Source organism: Crocodylus siamensis, chromosome 1 (assembly GCF_052110815.1).
Source record: "Crocodylus siamensis isolate JL-2025a chromosome 1, ASM5211081v1, whole genome shotgun sequence".
In the NCBI taxonomy this organism is placed as follows: domain Eukaryota; kingdom Metazoa; phylum Chordata; order Crocodylia; family Crocodylidae; genus Crocodylus; species Crocodylus siamensis.
Window position 1 is genome coordinate 301691537 of NC_143395.1, and position 20786 is coordinate 301712322.

Here is a 20786-nt window from a genome sequence, read left to right on the forward strand (position 1 = left end):
TTGTCTGCTCCCACTGCTTTTTCTTCACTTGAAACCTAATCCGCTCTTTGTGATTTAATGTGTTCTCTGAACAACTACTTGTTATGTTACAAAGGATTATGACTTTGAGCGAGGAATAAACAAGAGTGTATGGAACTCCAAAACAAAGTTGCCTTTTTCATGCAAATACAGCTGTTATTGAGATTAGGAAAAGGAAAATGCAAAAAAAACAAACAAAAAGTATCAGTAACAATTATTGATGAACAATGAATATGAATCTTCTAAGAAATTGGCTCATGAAATAAGTTAGTACTTTACATTCCAAGAAACAAATGCAAAGGAGTTTGCTCTTTCAGGGCATAGGAGTAGTGATATCCTGATGCAAATCAGTAAAGATCAAACATTTTCATAGCACCAGCCTTGTTGTAACATTTAGGTTTAGTCTCACTAAGATTTTTATGGTATTTGAGCCAGGCAAAAGGTACATGCACATACTTCTTCAGGGACCTGTGATTGCATTTTATCATCACAGGTACATAAAGTTTGATGCTGTCATAACTTGTTATTAAATAGCGATCCCTATACTGCTAATTTTCCTTTTTTTTTTTTTTTCTTTTCAGTTACAGATGATATTGCTAATGCTTTCCACTCTACCAGGTACAAGCAGTCTTCTGAGCAGTTTAGTTTTTCTTCAGCCAGTAACGTTTACATTCCAGATTTGCCCATCACTCTGGCATTTTGATTGTCAATCACTGTCATGTTGTCCCAATTCCATTACAGGCATACGCCCAAAAAGAAAAACAGAATCTTACTTTGATCTTTGACCTATTTTTCTAGACATAACAAAAAAGTTTGTGAGAATTTTAGCCTGACCTGAATTTTTCCAGCACAAAAGCTTTTGGGTAATCTTTGACTAAGCATTTGAGGCTTTTGTAAGCTTTTATAGTAATTTTTCTGGCATCTTTAAAAAAAAAAATCATTCTTTTAAATTGGAGCTCTTTCTCAGCATGTAGTTAGCTGTCACAACAGAAATAAGTCAGCACTTTTGTTTATGGGGTACTCTCCTCACAGTTCAGCTCCACCTGTTCTAATTGCCTCTGATTTTAAGCCATCATTTTCTTTTTTAAGTGTTAGGACATCATCTTTCATGAATTTTTTATCCACGCATGATCACTTTCTTGAATGTATGGTTACAGCTGTGAACTTTTGGTGGTTGTAAATGCTTAAATTTTTGTTTTAATTTTTTTGCGATTTCTTAGTTTTGTGATTTCTTAGTTGGTCTAATAAAAGGTATATAGTCTCTGAACCAAGAGTTCTAGAGTTTTGCATAAATTTTGTTAGCTTTTCTGTAGCCTTCTGCCATAGAGCAGGGGGTCCAAGAAATTAGCTTGTCCATAAATGAGCTACATCAAGAATTCAAGTGTCTGATTTCAAAGGTTTAATGTAGTTTATCGAATAGTAGTCACTGTGTGTTTGCATCCCTTCGGCGTACAGTTGTAGCAATAGTGGACTTTGGTATTAGAAGCAAAGGGTTTCTGACATGGAAAGGATTAAATATTTTGAAATACCAATTTCCAGTTTGGAAAGATTGAATCATGTCTTTTTTTTTAAGATAAATCAGACATTAGTTGTGCATGAAGTATAGTAATGAGAAAATTAATTTCTTATTTACATTTTATCTGGCTTTTTTACACAATCAACAACTTTTTGTTTGTGCATACCTCCCTAATTAATAACACTTAGCTCCTGTATTCACGCCAGACTTTTGGTTGCTGTCATAACTAAATTGTGGAGACTGTTTTGTTTGTTTGTTTTTCATCAAAGATCAGACTTCAGCCAACTTCCAACTGGAGCTTACTCAGAGTTAGATGCCCTGTTTTCCTGCAGTTGTCTCACATAACACACAGTAAGCTGGCCTCTGAGTTCTCTCATCTTCCCCTCCGCATGGATATGCATTCTTAGCTGAAACGGTATAGATACAAAAGTATTAGCTGGGTGTGAAAGTTGAACAAGCATGCTCTATCAGGGAATGGGTAATCACTTGAAACAGGTCAGAGAAACATTTTTGGATTCTTGGAATTTTCTGTAGTTGGAGTTCATTACATTCATTAAGTCAGCTTAAGCTGTTAATTCCTTCACTTTTTTTGCAGCTGCGTGGATATTTTTAAATTTTACCAGGCATGTTTACATATGTTGTTCAAATAAAACCTGTAAGGAAATCCCAAATAGTTTCAATTGCACTAGACAAGCCCTTTTGCTAAATTACCATATGTATAATTAAGTAGTCATGTGGTCAAACAAAATTATATGTAATAAGAGTTAAATTACATGTATGGGTACTTTTGATGAGACAATTATCTTCTTAAAAGATTGCCATGTTTTTACTTTTTGTTCCATTTTTCATAATCAGTTTGTATTTTTTTTAATTTTGGGTAAATTGTCCCTGCTGGCTGAGTAACGTTTATTATAGGATCCTGGAATATTGGGTGTGGGGGGGAGTTTAAAAAAAAAAAAATGTTGGATTCAGCATCACCTTTTGTTTTCTGCCTTTTGTGTTTGGTTTGGGTTTTTTTTGCTGGTTTATGCCGTATTTAGATTTCCTCTATAAATAACACTAGAATTAAATCTAATTTCTTGAAATTCACAAAAGCAAGATATATATCCATATAATGATCTGTTGATATATTTGAGTAGTCTTTGATACAAATGTTTGAAAACTAAAATGTTTGCAGAACTCTGGAATTAAGATTCTGAGAAGCCACACATGTCCAGTTCACATAAGCGTATATAGATTTCCCTTTTTTCTATTTTACATTTACTAGCACTTTTAAGATAGCGTTGAATACACATTTATTAAAAATTACAGATCCTAACTGTCACATAAGGATATTCTACTACTTTGCCACAAACCTCACAATACCATTTAGCATCAGGTGATCCCTTGGTTTGGTGTTTGTGCTCTATACTTCTAACATGGGAAAATTTGAGTTATAGAATTCAAAAGAAAGCTACTCAGTTGGAAACAGTTGCAACTGGAGTTGATTGACGATTTAACTGAAAAAATGAAATGGAACAGGATGTTGTTTAAAAAAAAAAAAAAAGTCCCTTCTGTCTGTGCTCACTTGCTTATGTTTCTGCTTAGATTTCTGTTGTTGGTTTTTGCTTTTCTCTAGTCCAATTAAAGTCATAGTTAAAATTAAAAGGCATGATTGGCTGAGTGGATTTTTAGGAGATAGAACATCTATGTATGCTGTCCCCAGAGCAACTAATTGTTAACATAAATGTGTTTCCTTTGCCACCCTGACTGCTTTTTTTTTTTTTTTTTAAATTGTGCATTGAAATGCCAACGTTTGTGGAGAGACCAAAATTAAAGAATAAATTAAAAATTTTATCTCGTGGTTCAGCTGCTAAATATAAGGCAATTTCTTAAAATGTTAAGATATTGGTATCCTGATGGTTGAGATATAGTGCTGTAGTGGCTAGGGACAGAAGTTATGCATAAACCAGTATAAGTGATCAGAACCCATTCAAATCTGTAATGCAACAGAAGTTCCGTGCATATAAATAGTATTCGAAATGGCCAAAACTGGTTTAAGATAAACATGGATGGATGTACTATCAGACTTAAGTGATTTAAGTTAAAACAGTTTGTTGAATTTCTGTCCCAGACTCCCTCCAGATTCAAGTTAACTCACAGTTTCCCAGCATCCCAGGATGCTTTGCACCTCCCCAACAGCACCCTGAGAGGACAGGATTTGTAACATCTCCTGGCTTCTGGCCTGGACTGCTGCATTTCTGTGGCTGCGTTTCTGGAATCATAAGTGCATGTCTGTCCACTTGTGTATCGGTTCAATCTACACAGTTTAAACTAACCTGCAAAGATTGGATCTATTCAACCTCAGACGTTTTGACTGTCTGTACTTAATTATAACTTTTATATGACTAGCATTTCTGTTGAAGTGAGACTATGTGCTTGGCTAAATTCCACTTGTACAATATGGGAAGTAAATGGATTGATAAAAATATGTACACCCTGAATGTTTATTTCAATTTTCTCTCTTTATTAAACAGGTTTGGGAAAAACAAAAAGGAAGACAAGTGCAAGAGATGCCTCACCCACTCCTAGTACAGATGCTGAATACCCATCCAATGGTAGCAGTGCAGACCGGATTTATGACCTTAACATTCCAGCCTATGTTAAATTTGCATATGTGGCAGAGAGGGAGGATGAACTGTCCCTTGTAAAAGGGTCCCGGGTCATTGTTATGGAGAAGTGCAGTGATGGCTGGTGGAGAGGTAGCTACAATGGACAGATTGGCTGGTTTCCTTCGAACTATGTGGTGGAGGAAGTTGAAGAAGCAACAGCAGATTCCCCAAGTTTTCTAAGTTTAAGGAAAGGCGCATCCATGAGTAATGGCCAGGGCACGAAAGTACTTCATGTTGTTCAGACACTGTATCCATTCAGCTCTGTCACAGAGGAGGAGCTCAATTTCGAAAAGGGGGAAACGATGGAAGTCATTGAAAAGCCGGAAAATGATCCAGAATGGTGGAAATGTAAAAATTCTCGAGGGCAAATTGGCCTCGTTCCTAAAAACTATGTAGTAATCCTAAATGATGGTCCTACTATTAATCCTTCCCATCCACCTCAGATAAACTACACAGGGCCATCTTCTACAGGACGATTTGCTGGAAGAGAGTGGTATTATGGGAACGTTACCAGACACCAGGCAGAATGCGCCCTAAATGAGAGGGGAGTGGAAGGAGACTTCCTTGTTAGAGATAGTGAATCTTCGGTAAGTGATGTTCAACCCATGAATTTTGACACTGTTTGATATAACTAAACATAGTTACCACATATCACTTGTCATTTGAAATAACTGTCACGATAGTGAATGATTATGTTATATTAGTTGTAGTACAATGTCTTTCATACCTAAAGAGCTTATATATTGCAAATATGCAGGGGTCTCTTTATCCTTTGCTGAAATGCAAGCACATTTGAATTGAAACAGCTGTTGTAAACTAGTTTGTGTTCTTATTTTGGAATCAATTGCAGCAGTTCTGTACGAGATTTGAATTTGGGTTTGAAACTAAATCAAGGCGTATCATTATCTAACTTGTATCACTTACTGTAAGATTATAAAATGAATTTTCTGGGAACTTAAAAGTACTGTATATCCATTAATAAGTTTGAGTTTAAAATTCCCTTAAAATTGGGTCTTTAAAAAAGAACTTGTGTGACCATTCTTTTCTTTATTTTCATTGATCTGAGTAATGATGAATGATAAGCTTTTCATTTTTAATTGTAGTTTTAAGATTTATTGAAACGTGCTTAATGACATTTTAGTTTATAATAAGGTGAATTTATAAAGATTGTGTTTGTTTGTTGTGATTTTACTGTGCTGCAGAGCTTCAGACAGCAGCTCAGGTAACTGCTCAAGTAACCTCCTAAATTGAGGTATGGCGATACTAGAGGGGTGTTATATAATTATGCCAGCACAAGTTGGCAGAATTATGTCAGACTAAACATTGGCAATTTAGGAAATTAATATTACACTGAAAAGCAGTCAATGTACACTGAGGTGTAGAAAGTACATGGTTAAAGCAGTCCATGAATCTTAACTCTGCTGTTTGATATCACATGAAGAAAAAACATTTTACAAATCTCCTGATGCGTCTTTAAAAATTGTTTGGTTATAATCTGGGATATTTATTTATGTATTTATTTACTTATTTGCCAGATGAGCACAGTATAGATTGATGGTATTTGCAGGAGGTTGTTCTTCAGTGACTTATAGAATTGGGATGGGACAGAAAAAGTGGTCCCTCAGTATGCAGAAGTCAGGACCCAGAACCAGCACCTTAAACTGAGTTTAGAACGATATTGGAAATTATCATTGGCCAGTATAACCCACCAAGAGCTGATACACCTATGGAAGACAAGCTCCCATAATATTGTGCAGGTTGCTCTTTGTTGCTTCCCATTTGCCAAAAAGTAAACACTCTGGCTGAACATACCAACAGAGCTGGCATTATAAAAGTTTATTATTTTGGAGAGTTCAAAAAGTTTGTTTTGTGCAATTAAAAAGAAGATTAATTATCCTTATCTTTGCAATTTAGCATTGGCTGAGGAAGTAACATGCATCTGTTGTTCAAATGATACTGCAAAATGCCTTAATCATGAGTTTATGGCTATTGATATAGCTAAATTAAGGTATAATCCATACCAGTTAAACTGATATAAAGGTGCCTTAATACAATACAGGTGCCCTACATTTATGGGAATAAGCTATACCAGTATACAGCACTTCTTTTATACCAAGTATACCTGTCTGCAGTAAAGGATTATCAATGTAACCATGCTAAAAATCAAGTTAATGTTGTTATACAAAACAACGTACAGAGAGGCTTTAACATGTCTCTTTTTAAGAGCATATATGTTAAATGAGCCTGAATAACACTCTGCTTTTATATATAATTTCTACTCAGTGTTTCTAATATAAGCGTATTTTTCATTTTGTCAGCAATGCGGAGGAAATGTTCCTATATTTGTATAAATTGTGTAGTAGTGCTGCTATAAGTGCATGTTGGTAAAGAATGAATTTCAGTAAAACAGTAAAAACTAAATTTCACTGAACTATAGAAATGTAGAATAAGTTCAGTTCCAAATGTTTCTTTTGCAGCATATTTTTGTATTTTGTTCTTGGTATTTCTCTTTATTTGGTCATCACTAATGGCCCATGAAAAGGTTGGTTTGATTCCAGCTCCAAAAATGGAATCAAAAGGCAAAATCAGATTCATGCAGGTTGGTTAGTTGGGATACAGTTGTGGTGGCCAACCTGCAATGTGTGTACCATGAGTAGCCCAGGCAGTCTGTGTCGGGGTGGGCAACATGGTGACAGATAGGGTAGGGAGAAGAACGCAGAGGAGTGAGTAGGGCGGGGAAGAGGAAATGGAGGGCACTGAGGGAGGATAGACAGCTAATTTGTAGCATTTCTGCCAAAAAGGTTGACCTCTACTGGTATTACAAAATCTTTCGGGTCCTTCCACATGATTTTTGCTAAGGGAACATTTCCAGGGTTGGCAGAATCAGCCTATATTTAGTTGGTCTGTTTGTTAAATTTACTGAAGCTTGTTTAAAATGCAAAAAATAACATTTAAATATTTTTTAAAAACTATTTTCTTGTCTTTAAATAGTTATTTCTTTGGCATTGAGGATTGCTGCACATCTTATTGCCAAGAATGAGATGTGCTAACAAAACTTAGCTTATACCCGTGAGCAAAAGAAACCAAACTCACAATATATTGATTTGTGTATTTCTGAAAGGTTTGTTATTTTATTCTCAGTGAAATCAGATTGAGCAAGGACTGATTTTGTAAATCAGTAAAATTCGCTGTAATTCTGGGTTTATGAAAAATAATATTCATGACAAGTTTATAATTCGAAATATCCCAAGATAGGTTTTGCATATTTAATATTGCCTGACTAGATTTAAGGCCTCTCGCTTCTAAGGCTCTTTCCCTGTGGAATGCATCCCATTACTGCTTCTCTGCTTCTTAACTCTGCTTCTCTATTACTTCAGGTTCTGTTTCTATTCCCAGATCTGCCAGAAATGACTTTGCAATCTCTGTTATTTTACTTGCAAAATGGAGACAAATGGGAAAGTATCCAGAGAAGAAGAAGAATGATAAGAGGTTTAGAAAACTTGACCTATGAGAAAAGGTTGAAGGAATTGGGTTTGTTTAGTCTGGAGAAGGGAAAACTAAGAGCGGTGAGAAGCATAATAGTCTTATATTATGAAAATGATTCTTACAAAGAGGACAGTGATCAATTGTTCTGTATCCTCTGAGAGTTGGATAGGAAGAAAACAGCTTAATTTGCAGAAAAGAGGATTTAGGTTACAGAGTTTTCCTAGTATCTAACCATGAGCATAGTTGTGCACTTAAACAGGTTACATACAGAATTTGTGGAACCTCTTTTCTGGGGGAGCAGGGTTAAGAACCTGTTAGGGTCCTGAACATACTTACCCTTTCTTACTACAAGAGGATAGACCAAATTATTTTTGAGGTTTCTTTTAGCCTTACATCTTTATGCTTACTGGAGGAATGATAGATGCCTCTGGTCAGAATACAAAGTCTTAATTACTGTTGCCAGCTATAAAAAGAACAGAAACGGCAGTCACTGAAAGAGGAGAGAAACCACGGTATTTGGCTTCCCAGAATACTTCAGGTTAATGGGTATACTTCAGGTTAACGAGTATACTGTGGATCTTAATTCTATTTTGCGTGAATTCTGCACAAAAAATACAAATGAGTGTTTAAGACCTCTTTTCCCCCTCCTTTAAATAGCTTTGTTGTAAAGACTGGATGTCACTTTTTTTTACTAGAGCACTTCACCGCAAACTTATTGCAAGCCCCAACCTAGCATGCCTGTCATTCTTCAGGCTAATCTGACTATGCATGTGGATTTTAGAGCAGCCTGAAAATTTAGCTGTATAAAAGCACTGTTTCAACCCTAATGACTATGCAGATAAGCCACCCCATCATGACCCCTATGGCCTCTACACATTGCAGTCTTTGTGAAATTAACTGAGACTAGCTAGATGTGCAAAGTACCTATCTCACAATAAAAAGTTCCAACCAGCTATGAAGTTAGACCTTGAAAATGTGTACTCACTTTATAGTTGGTTGCTATCTAGCTTTAACTTGCACATGTAGCAAGGAATGTGATAGCAATCTGCTGGTCCTCTGGCATCTCAGGGTGCATTGCTCCGTCTCCAGTGTAAACTTCTCTGAACAAGAACAAGGAGGAAAATCTTGCCCCAGCATAGTTCTGAACCCTAGGTTCATTCTTTCTACCCAGAGGCACCCAGCAAGAGAAATGTACCCCCCCCCAACTATGTGAGCACAGAACAAATGAGCAGGGATGCCAAGCCATGCTGAAGTGTCCCAGGCAGCACCAACTGAGGGGGAGGGGGAAGAGGAATCTCTCCACTTGTGCGTGGAGCTGGGGACACCCAGCCTGGCTGGAGCAGAGTCCAGGTCTCCCAGATAGCAGCAAGCTGTTAGTGGGGGGTACCCCCTTCACCCTTTTGTGTGCAAGCAGCCAGGGACATCCTGCATGGTCACAGGCAGCCCTGGTCTCCTGAGTGACAGCAAGCATTGGGAAAGGGGGGTGGGGAATTCCCCAGCTGATCATGTGCAGCAGTGCAAGGTGTTATTTCTTTTTCCCTCCTCCTGACAGTCTGTCCTATGCTGGTCCAGCCAGGCGCATGGTACAATGTTTTCATCATGCAAGGAAAGTAGTGCTATGACTGGAATAATGTCTAGAGGCACTGTATGTTACAGCTGTGTTTTCACTATGTAGCTCTAAAAAGGCTTTTTGACTTCTGTCTGGAATTAACTAACTCATTTAAAAAAACTTTCATATTTAATATGGCATCATTATAATAAAAAGATTTGTATGCGGAGTAGTTTCTGAAGAGCTATGTTTAATTCATTTGACTGTTTCTCTCTAGTAGGATTGGCAATAATGGAGCATACCAAAGACTCATTCAGAATGTAGTTGTGTTGCTCACTTGCGAGTCAGTGTCACCACAAAGACTTACGGGGCTAACCGGTGGAATTTGCTTAGGTTTTAAACAAAACACTGCACACAACTCATTGATTGACTGCTCCTGAATTGAGGGCTCCAGTTGCTTTTTAATCAAGACATTGGGTTTTGGCCTTGCAAATACACTGTATTTGATCCCTCTAAACAGGGGGATACAATGAAAAATGCACTTTGTAGTTAGACCTGGAGTATGGGAGGCTCCAGAATTTTGCAAAGGGGAGTGCAGGAACAGTGACTTGAGTTGTGGGTAGCTGCCCCATCAGCAGCAACAGGAGGCTTTATCCCTCAACAAGGTAAAAATATTCTTTTCTCCCTCCTTTCCCCTTTGCTCGGTGGCATATCCCTTCCCCTCCCATTGCCCCCCGCCACCTCCTTTTTTGGCTGCTGCTGCCACTGTTCCCAGCTGGACCCCGGGGGGGGGGGGGGAGGAGGATGGTGGTGAGGGCTTCAAAGGTGTTCCATCCCTGTTTCACCTGGGCTACGTGTGGAGCCAGGCATGGCTGGCAGCTGCAGGGAGACTCGCTTTCCTTGCACCTGCCTGCTCCTGTACTGATGGGGGCACACTGTGGGGACTGAACTGTGAGGAGAAACCTGTCTGCTGCTGCTGCTGTCCCTGGCAGAGCCCAGCTGGAGTAGGCAGGAGCAAAGTCCCTGCCTGCTTCTCCCCTGGTATGTTAGACTGAAAGGGAGTGTTGCCATGCCACTGCACCCCCTGGATCCTCTCTGCCTGTGAGCATCTGGTTTTGGCTTATTATTGCTTAGAAAATTTAGTTCTGTTAAATCTATTAAATTTAAAAGGACATTTTTTATGTTATAGCAACATTTATCTTCCTTCCTTTTTTTTTCTCATGCAGCCCTTATAATTCTTTTATGTTCTTTTTCTCTCTCTTTTTCTCTTTCAAACATTCTTATTTAATGTTTAAAAAACAAAAAGCAGTCACCATATAGTATACATGTATGCATAGATGATGACAAAAGGAGGGAGAAATAGATAAAGAAGCATGTTTCAAGCTTTCAAGGATTTACTGTAGAACAGCGTGGCAGTAAGGTAGTTTTAAAAAAAATCTTGGCCGGTGACTTTTTTCAGGAATATCTTTTGTTCTCGTCATTTCTTCATGCTGCTAAAAGCCTCTATTATACTGTTTTATTATTCCATCTATTGGAGAAGCCTCTCTTCAGGCTGTAAACTGACATTGTCCTGTTTGATGGCATAAGTATGAATTATCTTTTCTGTAGTTTGTCTCACAGCCTTTTGACCTCTGTGTCTCAGGTTATTGTGTGGCTGCCTGTTGCTGTAATATCAAAGTGTCTTCCATGTAAAGAAGCATTTCTTGGACTATTAACTCCTTTTGGCTTGTCCTTATGACTGAGCTATATAAAGCTTTAAAATAGGTTGAGATTTGGGAGATTTTCAAAGGTGGTGTGCATGGTTGATAATCTGATTATTGACCTGTTTACTCTTTCAGTGCTTTATCCAGTAGGGAAGGGTTTGCAGCATTTCTTGAAGACTGAATTTGTTTAATTTCCTCTGGAAGTTTGTTCCACAGCTGGATGTCTTCAGCTGAGACTGTCCTTAGTTTTCACGCACTTGCTCCAAGTTGTTTTGAGGAGTGCAGCATGCTGATGATTTAGATGGTGGGATGGATGTGTATTGACTCATAGGTGAGAGCTGGGTGAATTAGTTTTATCGTGATCTAGTTTTACCAGAACTAGAAAACATTGCCTGTTGTTTCTTTGATCAACGGAAGACTGCAATGTCTGGTCACAACTGTTTACCATTACAGAAACTTGCTTGGTAAATTTTTCACAATGTGTGTTTGTCCTGGCTAATTTCACCTGCATTCTTTTTGTAACCTAAGGGAAGGCTGGAACTTCAGTGGATGTTTCTTTGTAGAGAAGTTACTTTGCTTCATTCTAGCACAGGATCATGGTGTGCCTGAAACTAGTGCAGACCATTCTTGTCTTATAGCTTCCTCCTATCTGTACTAATAGTACACTGTACTGTTGGGCTTACCTGCTGTCTCTGTTTACGGTTAGTGCTTTGGTGCATGGATTTTGTTCTGTATCTGAACAGAAGTTAACACAAGGGAATCCTAGGCCATGAGAGGGGCTCCTAGTTACTATAGTTACACAAATGATGAATAATATTGCAAACAGTCCAACCTGTAACACCATCAGAGTATGTTGGGTGGGTGATTTTCCCTGCTTCCATTTCATGAATCTGTTTTTTTCAATACAAACAAAAGAAAGTGGCATGATTCAGAAAGATGATTCTTTTTTACTTGAGTTTGCTTCACAGAGTGCCTCTGCTAGTGCCTAATCTGTATCTGACAGGAAGCAATAGAAGTTCTGAGTTGAGCTGAGCAGCCATTTTCTAGCATTCTTTTCCTTGTCTAGTAATGCAAGGAGGAAGAGCCACGTGTTTTTCCTCCTAGCTTTTGTCACTACATCTTTGCTGCTGCACAAGTAAATAGGCTTTCGAGAGAGCTTCTACCTTTTGCAATTGGCCACTTTTGGAATAGATGCCAAACCAGGTGCGTTTTGACTTGCAGGCATATCTCAAAGCAGTAGATGGTTTCATGTTAGATTGAAGAGGACAACTGGCTTCTTTTCCTATCTGTTCCATTCAGCATGCATAACTGGTCATTCCAGCTAGTCATTAGGAAGTTATAGTCCTAACACCTTAAAAGTAATGCTGGGGTTTCTGATCCTATTATAGATGCCAGGTACAGCAACTGGTAATATTGAAAGATCTAACATGTTGCTTTGCCACCAGAGCAGAGGACTCCTGGTGTGACTAGAACTGCTTCAGCCCCTGGAAACTGCAGCACATTTGATTACTGCATGCATTCCTATGCAACACATAGAGCAGAGGTAGGAGGTACAGTAAAAGGACTTCAGGCTCCTGAGGAGCTAATTCTACAGAATATGGGTTTTGTCTTGGACTACTTCAGCTTCAGAACTTCACAGGTCTGATGGAGGCAATTAAAAATTGCAAATGATTGATGCCTGTCAAGTTGGGCATCCCACCAGAAGTGATGTATTACAATGGATTTTAATTATATTTTTAATTATAAAAATTAATTATGTAATTATAAAAATAATTAAGGCTGTTTTATTAAAGAGCCTGTTTTCTTTCAAAACAAAGAAGGGGGGGGACACCCTACATGTGCAACTTGAGGGTCTATAGAGCTAATTCACATTGGCTCCATCCTCAGTGATGGAACATGCAGCTCATGGCAAAAGTTCACTTTTCTCAGAATCTTTTCTTGAGTCTGCTTCTTCAGATTAAGCTATATTAACAGGGGTTTCTGACCAGGCTGTGGGATAGTGTTACATGCTTCAGACCCTGCTTGATGGGTAGCTATGAGAGGAGTAGGGAAAAGTTTTTAAAGTGCAAGGGTTTATTGCATGTCAAAAAGGAAATGGAGTTGTTTTTGTCCTGGGGTTATCAGGCTGGAAATACCCAGATCTGAGGAGGTGTTTTTATGCTGTGGGTTGGTTTTCAATGCAGGAGAATTTTTGTTGGCTATGTTTTATTTTTCTGAGAAGGTTAAGTGGGGGTATGTTGAGCTAAAAGTGTTGGTTGAGCTGCTTAGCTGGATTAGCAGGGCTGAGTGCAGGAGACAATATAATCATCTCATGAATGAGGTTATGGGGGAATTGGTGAGGCTTGCACAACTTGAAAAAAGGTGGTAGACCAGAAAGGAGACATTAGGAATTGGGTTCTCCAGTATAAGGGGATTTCAGAAGCACAATTATTTTTCTCACCTAAACAAAGTGTGTCCCACTTCATTTTGAACAGGGAAAATGGGGGGAGAGGATTTCCCTGTTTTTATTCTTACTTCTCCAAATCTTCCCTGTTACCTTGTTTCCTTCAGCAATGCCAGTTAAGACCTCCATATGTTTTCCTTTGAAAAGATTAATCTGCATGGGGGATCAGTGGGAATGGTAAAGCAGGGTTCTGCCTCCAGTTTAACTACTTACTGTGGGCACCAGCTCTCCACTACCCCACTCCCAGAGGTAAGTAGCAGTTAAAACTACAGGAATCCGGTCTAGTTTTAAGAAATAGTGCATCTGGACTGGAGAGCTGCAGATGTGTGTAGCTAATCAGCAGTTTTTCTTTTTAGTATTTTAGAGAGAGCTTTGGATTTAATCCCCCCAATCATAATGGAAAATAAACAGCAGCTCCCTGCCATGACACTATTCTGTGTATTTATGGTTCTGCAGTGGAATTAAACTTATCAGTTGTAGGGACTAAAATTTACTTTTAATATCCCTTGGGGTGCTGGTTGTAACTTTGGAGGTTTTCATGCACAGAACTGTTGCATGCAAGCTTCTAGATATAGCAGTTAATACAAGTGGGGTGAAAGGGCGAAAATCATCTTCCAGCAGATGAAAAATAATCGCTTAAAAAACAGTAAAGAAAAAGCAATAAAACCAATAAACATACTTGAAACAAATCCAAGGAGGACAGCAGGGAACCAATTCAAGCCACATTCAACCAACACACTGTGGAATGGTAACACTTAAGTTGAAAGAGCTATAGTTTTATCTGGAGATTTTTTTTTTGTAGTCTTTAAACATTTTATTTGTATATTTGCATGGGAAAAGCAAAATAAAAATAATTACAAGTCCAATTACTTTTACTATTTCCTCTTGTATCCTGTGTAATTTACTAATCTGAGGCCAGTAAAGGGTTTTAGTTTGGTTTTGCCATGACTGATCATTCTCTTCTGTCTCTGTACTAGCTGATGGTTGTCAGAAAGGAACTAGATAGGTCTGTTCACATTTTTTGGATTAAGTGAATTCATCAAAGAAGGAAATTTTGTAGCATGTTACACACAGAAACAAGCAATTAAATTCTTTTATTTATACACAAATGTAACCAACAAACTTTAGGACTGGAAAAAGTGTTGAGACACTGACGGATAAAATAAATTTTAAGTAACAGGGATAGCATAAGATGTGGCAATACCACATTAACATACTGGAATTTAAACACTGCCTATCTCATAGGAAATAAGTGTGGGACAGGACTGGATGGCAGAGGGTACAGGTTTTAGTCGCTCTACCTCTACCTGACTCCCTGTTCTCTTTTCTTTGTCTGTCTTATCTCTGATAAAATTATAATAATACTTACTAACCTGTACAAAGAATTGTGACGTACATAGTCGGAAATCATGCTCTGGGGACATGACAGCAACACTGCTTCTCATCAGAGGACAAATAAAATTTCATGTGGCACACAGACATTAGTTTGGCTGTATTTAATGTGCTTTTCTAAAACCTTTTCCTACTTCTAAAAACACTTTCATTCCAGATTCTGCCTTTCCATTTATGGAAATTTAAAAAACAAATTTAATATTTAAAAAAAAATTATTTTAGCATAGGAGTTTGTCACAGAATTAAAGCAGGACTTAATATTAAATGTGTGATCTTGTCTCTCAAATACACACACAGCCTCTCTCACCAGTCCTACTAAAATGTTTCACCTGGCCAGTAGTGTAATTCTTGTATTCAAAGCAGAGTTTGTAGGAAAATAGGGCTGGAAGGGACTTCACAAGGTCATCTAGCAGTTCAGCCACCTGCTAAAGGCAGGATCATCTCAGCCAAGTGCCTGCCTAACCTGCTTTTGAAGGTTTCCAAGGACAGAGATTCCACAATTTCTCTAGGTAGCCTGTTCCAATGCTTGACCATCCTCATAGTCACGAAGTTCCTGCTAATCTCCACCCTAAATTGCCCGTGCTGCTGCTTGAGGCTGTTGCATGCTCTCTTTTGACACTGCCCTGTGGCAGTTCTGTGATTCCACAGCTGCACAATTTGCTGCAGTACTGACTGTGCTCCAGAGTCTCTGCTTCAATTTCTTCTTTTTTAATGAATGTAATGTTTCTGTCCTGAGGGCTGCAAAGATCACCTTGAAATTAAGAACAGATTTTAAACCAATACAGCGATGGCTGCCTCAGGGTTGGCAGTAATGCCAATGTGGTGCCGACTAGTCAAATCAGCTGTAAACTGGATAGGTTGCATAGTGGTAGCAGTTTAACCCTGGTTGCAGAGAACTCAGTTCAGGCTTATTTATCATGGTTCTTTAGTAGTTTCTGCAGCTTTGTTGAGCTTTTCACTGCCATGTGCATTGCCAATACGCACACCTGTGAGCTTTAAAATAACCTAGGCAAGTCTACTTCATTAGTGCAGTAACAGCAATTGACTGGAGAATAAACTTGTCCTTAATGCAGGGTGCCTGCAGTAGTAACTCCATGATGTATGAACTCTGCCCTATTAGTCTCAGGCAGGGTCTGCAGAATCTGCTGTTCTACAGCCACAAAATCTGGCAGTTTGCTGTAACCAGGTTTCTGACCTATTTATATCTAGTTTCTTACTGGCTAGGACTTGTTTGCAGCTGCATCTTGTTTTCTAGTTTTTCTCACTGGGGGAGTTAATTGGATTGCAAGGTCTTTTCGCTGTTGGAAGCAGGCAGCATGGATCACAAAGCCATAGCTGGAGTCTAGTTTGGGAGTGGTAGGGAAAGGTAGCAGTGTGGATTTTTCCAGGCTGTGTAGAGAACATCCGTTTCACTGGAGTTTGTTGATTTGTCTTCATCTGAGTTTGCAGAAATGGTTCAACTTCAGTGAAGTTCTGATGGACCCAGGCAGGATTCATTCCTGTCTAGGCATCTTACGAAATCTTCTGGACTTTCTGGAAAGCCCTTAAGGTTGGGGAACTCGGGGCTTTCCCCTGTTCCACAGCTCTAGGCCAGGCTGTCATGTGAACTGTCTTGCTCCTGGGGACCACATGGATTTTGAAGTCTGGTTGCTGGGTGAACAATCAGGCAAACCACCGTGGAGGCAGGGCTCTCATTTCTTTTCACAGAGGATTTTACAATTTTGGTGGGGGATTGTTTTGAATATGGACGAATTAAGAATTTTGATGCATTTAAAATGAAGGATTTTTGTGTGTAGAGCAATGGTGAGGCTGGTTTGACTGCTGTGAAGTAGTTGGAAGCTTTTGGATCCAGGGACAAAAGACACTGAAGCCAAATACAAGTATCCCTTTGCTGCTTTGTCACATGGACCCATCTGCTTGGTCAGCAGGAAATGTCAAGGCTGTAGTAGGGCTGTCTGGATAGCCTAATGAAAAAACCCTTCCACAGATGTAGTCACAGATGTAATCCTTGATAAATTTCATGCTACCGAATCATGCTATTTGTGTCATATAATTGCTGTGTTGTCGCAGGCCTGTGTCTTCCATTGGCTCACCTGGGTGTAGAGGGTGATGATAAACAATGTATTAATAATAAAGAAATAAAAAATTGAGGGCCTTTTACAGCTTGCAGTGTGAGCCACACAAATGTTGATGATGGGTGTTAGTGCTAGCTCACGTTTAGAGCAGCCGTACTACAGGCAGCAGGGTCTTGGAGGACCAAATGATGATAACCTCTCTTCCCCGCCCTCCCATTCTGGGCTCTTCCCCCTGCCCGTCTGGTTGCTTCCTGCCTCCCCTTGCCCCTGGGGTCTTGCTGAGTTGTGGTTGTCCACACTGTATCCTAGGGGAGCAGGCAAGGGAGGGTTAACCTGGCTGTACTGTTGCCTGGCAGGATATGGGATGTTTGGGGGGGGAGGGGCAGTGGGCCCGTTTGGGACCAGTGAGGAAGGGTCAGCAGGTAGGGTGTTTACACGAAGGTGTAGCCTAGCCTGGCTGCATATCACTGTAACAGGAGCTGGGTACCAGGGATCAGAGAGAACCCTGCCTTGGAGTGGCATAATTTTGAGCCACATAACAAGCGCTTAAAACTAGTTTCAGATGTTAATGTGTGGACAGTCCAGGGGTTAAGAGCTCCAGTAGCCACCCCAAATTACCATGTAACAAGGCCCTAAGCCTGTTGTGGGATCTAGGAGTGGTTGGCATGGGATCTGGTACAAATGTCTTTCCAAACCTGCAGACCCCTGATCATAATAGCTTGGTTTCACAGTGGTACTTGTGTTTCTTACCCATGAGAGCAGGGGGTGTTAAAAAATGACTGTATACGGGAGATATGGATAGAAAAATAAATGTGTAGTTATGCATTAGTGGACATTCAGGCCCACTCTACAAGTTATATTTATGTTGCAATGAACGTGTTAATTGTAGCATAAATAGGAAGGGTGCTACGTATGCACTCTATTTCAGGTACCCTACATGCAAAATTTGTCTGTCTGGGGCCTCACTTAGACAAGTTTTGCTTTATGTTAGTGGCATTGTAATTAAGCATTTATGTTACAGTAGTGCCCAAGATGGCCTCTTGTGTTCTGACCTTCTGGACAAATTTTAAACTGAGATTTAGGGATAGGAATTCATGTCAAGTGAAATGAAGATAAAGATTACAAATTGGAAGTTGGTCCTTTAATTAGAAATATTAACTGCTAGTCAAAATAGACAAGAATAGAGCAAAGGATTACTTATGCCCAGTATGAGCGCAAGGGGAATATTTGCAAAACACTTGCCAGCAGTAAAGGTTCACATTAGTGGTATGTGGTAAAGCAGACAAAAAGTTGCTAGGTATCAAAAATAGCACATGTACTTGATTTAGCAGAAGAAATACAGTATTTGAATTTCACCCGATGTGGGTAGTGATTTGTTTGTATTGTAGAGTTTCATTCCACATCCTGTTCTGTTTTGTTTCATTTTTTAATTAAGAATTATTTCTCATAAACGTGGTAATAAAGTTGAAGGATGAAAGGTTTTCTCTTTTGCAACACAAAGCAAAAAAGGCCCTCTAGTGGCCATGGTTTGTTTTAAAAAATCATGTGGGAATTTTCTTTCCTATTCCTTGTCCCACCCAAGCAATATGGCAAAAATTATTTTTTCAGCAGAACGTTATTCATCAGAGTAATCAGAAATGAGAAGAGACAGTCTTTTCTCCTGGACATTCTTATGCTACTAGCTTGAGCCAGTAATTTCTGATTTGCAGTTTAGTCATTTAACTTGCAATTTTTGTCTGGGGAGCATTTACCTAACTGATTTAACTGTACACATTAATGCTAGGTACAATTTATTGAATAGTAGATAATTATGTTAGGTAGCTAAAGCAGTAAACTGTGGAATGAAGATACGGTAGCAGATATGAAGATAGAGTAGATTACTGTCTTGAGTTTGCTCCTTAAGCCACAAATCGGTTTTCTTTTTGACAACTATGTATAATTTTTTTTCCTCCCCTCTTTCAACAGCCCAGTGACTTCTCGGTATCTCTAAAGGCATCTGGGAAGAACAAACATTTCAAGGTGCAGCTCGTGGACAATGTCTATTGTATTGGGCAGCGTCGATTTAATACTATGGATGAATTGGTGGAACACTACAAAAAGGCTCCCATCTTCACCAGTGAACACGGGGAAAAGTTATATCTTGTGAAAGCACTTCAGTGACATTGAAGATGGACTTGGCCATCTAGGCCTCTTACAACTTACAAGCCTTAGGTCCTAAATTCACTTTTATAGAGCAGAGCAATTTACTACCTGAAGCAGGCTTAAAGGATGGGCTCTTTCTAAAGTATTTGCTCTGTTGGTTGTTATTGTCCTTTTTCTGTTTGCCTATTTTGTTGTTTCGGTTCTGTTAATCTCAGATCACCTCCCCTCAGGTTGAGAATTTCACTTATGTGGCCATTGTAAGCACTCACCTTCATGCCTGAGTTCTAAACTCCCCTCTCCTGTGTACGTTTACATAGTTAGCTCAGATAAACGAGGGGTGTTTTCAATTCAAAACAGTGTTAATCTGTTCAAATTGCTCACGCTGACAGAACTCTTCATTAAGAGAGATCAGGCACAGTTTGAATGCACTGAAGCTGCAGCTAATTAAATGAGATATAGTAGACATAACAGTTGTGGCTATGAGTTCTGTAGCTATTTTGCTTACCAAGTAGTATATTACAAAATTTCCTAGTTCCTAGAAGCACTCTTTACACTGTACTCTGCTATTACATTGCCTCTTCAACTCTTTGTAAAGAGTACACTAATTAAAGCATTTTGTAATAGTACTTCTTAAACTACTATGGTAAGATTGTAGTAAAAGAAACCTATCTAGTGTATTTTGGTCTGTAATTGCAACAAAGAGAAATTTTCTTTGAGAGTTGATTACTAGAGAAAGATTCATTAAATTGTAAAGACTGAATGTTTTGGTAATCTACAACCAAATGTGCCATCCACATCATGCTTTTCCTCTTGCCCTTCTGCTTGTTTGAATTAAACAATTATGTATTTAATTCTCAAAGTAATATGTATCTGTAGCTGATTGTTGACACTAATACAGAAGATTAATAAAAACTGATCTTGGGGTAGGGTGGGGGGTTACCAACACTAATATATATATATATTTGCTTTACAGAAAGAAAGCTTCAGGGTTTACAGAAGATGGTATGATCAGTAGTAGGAGACACAGAATGTTTATCAAGAAAATGCATTTTCTCTTTTCTTTACATTTAAGCTCCTTTATGGTTTAAATACACAGTCTTTAGATGGCACATTCCTGAGACTGAAGAAGGGATCTTGAGATCTCAAAATCTTGCATACTCAGTTTTTTGGATATTGTAATAAAAAAGGTATTATGTCAAGATGGAGTATTGGATTTATCCTTGGTTAGTAGTCCTGGTGTTGATTTACCAAGGTGAAATGGAATAAATACTACATTTGTGTAGTGTAAGAAGAAAAGATTTGGAGCTCCAGATTAGAGCATCTGTTGTTATCCACCATATTCTCTGCCAGTCCATAAAGTACTTCAGTGAAACTTGAAGTGAGAGCCATTTCCTGGTGCATCACCTCTTAATTTCATTTATTTCAGCTTCCTTTTAAATTTGATTTCTTGTCTACACTGGTATTTCAACCACAAATATAGCTGTCCTCATGTAAACCCTACATGAGTGTAGCGTGAATTGCATGTTTGCTGAAGGGGGGAATTTATCTACATTTGTGACTGAAACTCAATTATAGGCTAGGCCTGGCAAGCAGATAGAGTTAAAAGTTGTGTTAATCTATTGTTTTACCTTCTCTTGGCTTTTTCTCTTTTTGGGTTGCATCCTTTTTTTCCCCCCCAGAATAGAATCTGCTATTTAATAGAATCTGCTATTAAAAATCAGACAGCAGCGCTTCTACTTGGCTTTCCATTACACAGCTTTCTGGTGGTAGTATTGATTGAGAGACGGATCAATTTTGTCCCTGTAGGATGG

At 38.8% G+C, this 20786-nt stretch overlaps 1 protein-coding gene across 3 annotated transcripts in view; it reads left to right on the forward strand.

The window, feature by feature from the left end:
* Positions 1–19838, forward strand: part of NCK2 (NCK adaptor protein 2) — a 132010-nt gene extending 112172 nt beyond the window's left edge. For all 3 annotated transcript variants that reach the window (XM_090021107.1, XM_090021099.1, XM_090021116.1), the window contains 2 exons: positions 4051–4772; positions 18799–19838. In XM_090021107.1, coding sequence (XP_089877233.1) covers positions 4051–4772; positions 18799–18993 — 917 coding nt within the window. In that variant the 3' untranslated portion in view covers positions 18994–19838. The remainder of the gene's footprint in view (positions 1–4050; positions 4773–18798) is intronic.
* Positions 19839–20786: the final 948 nt, after the last annotated feature.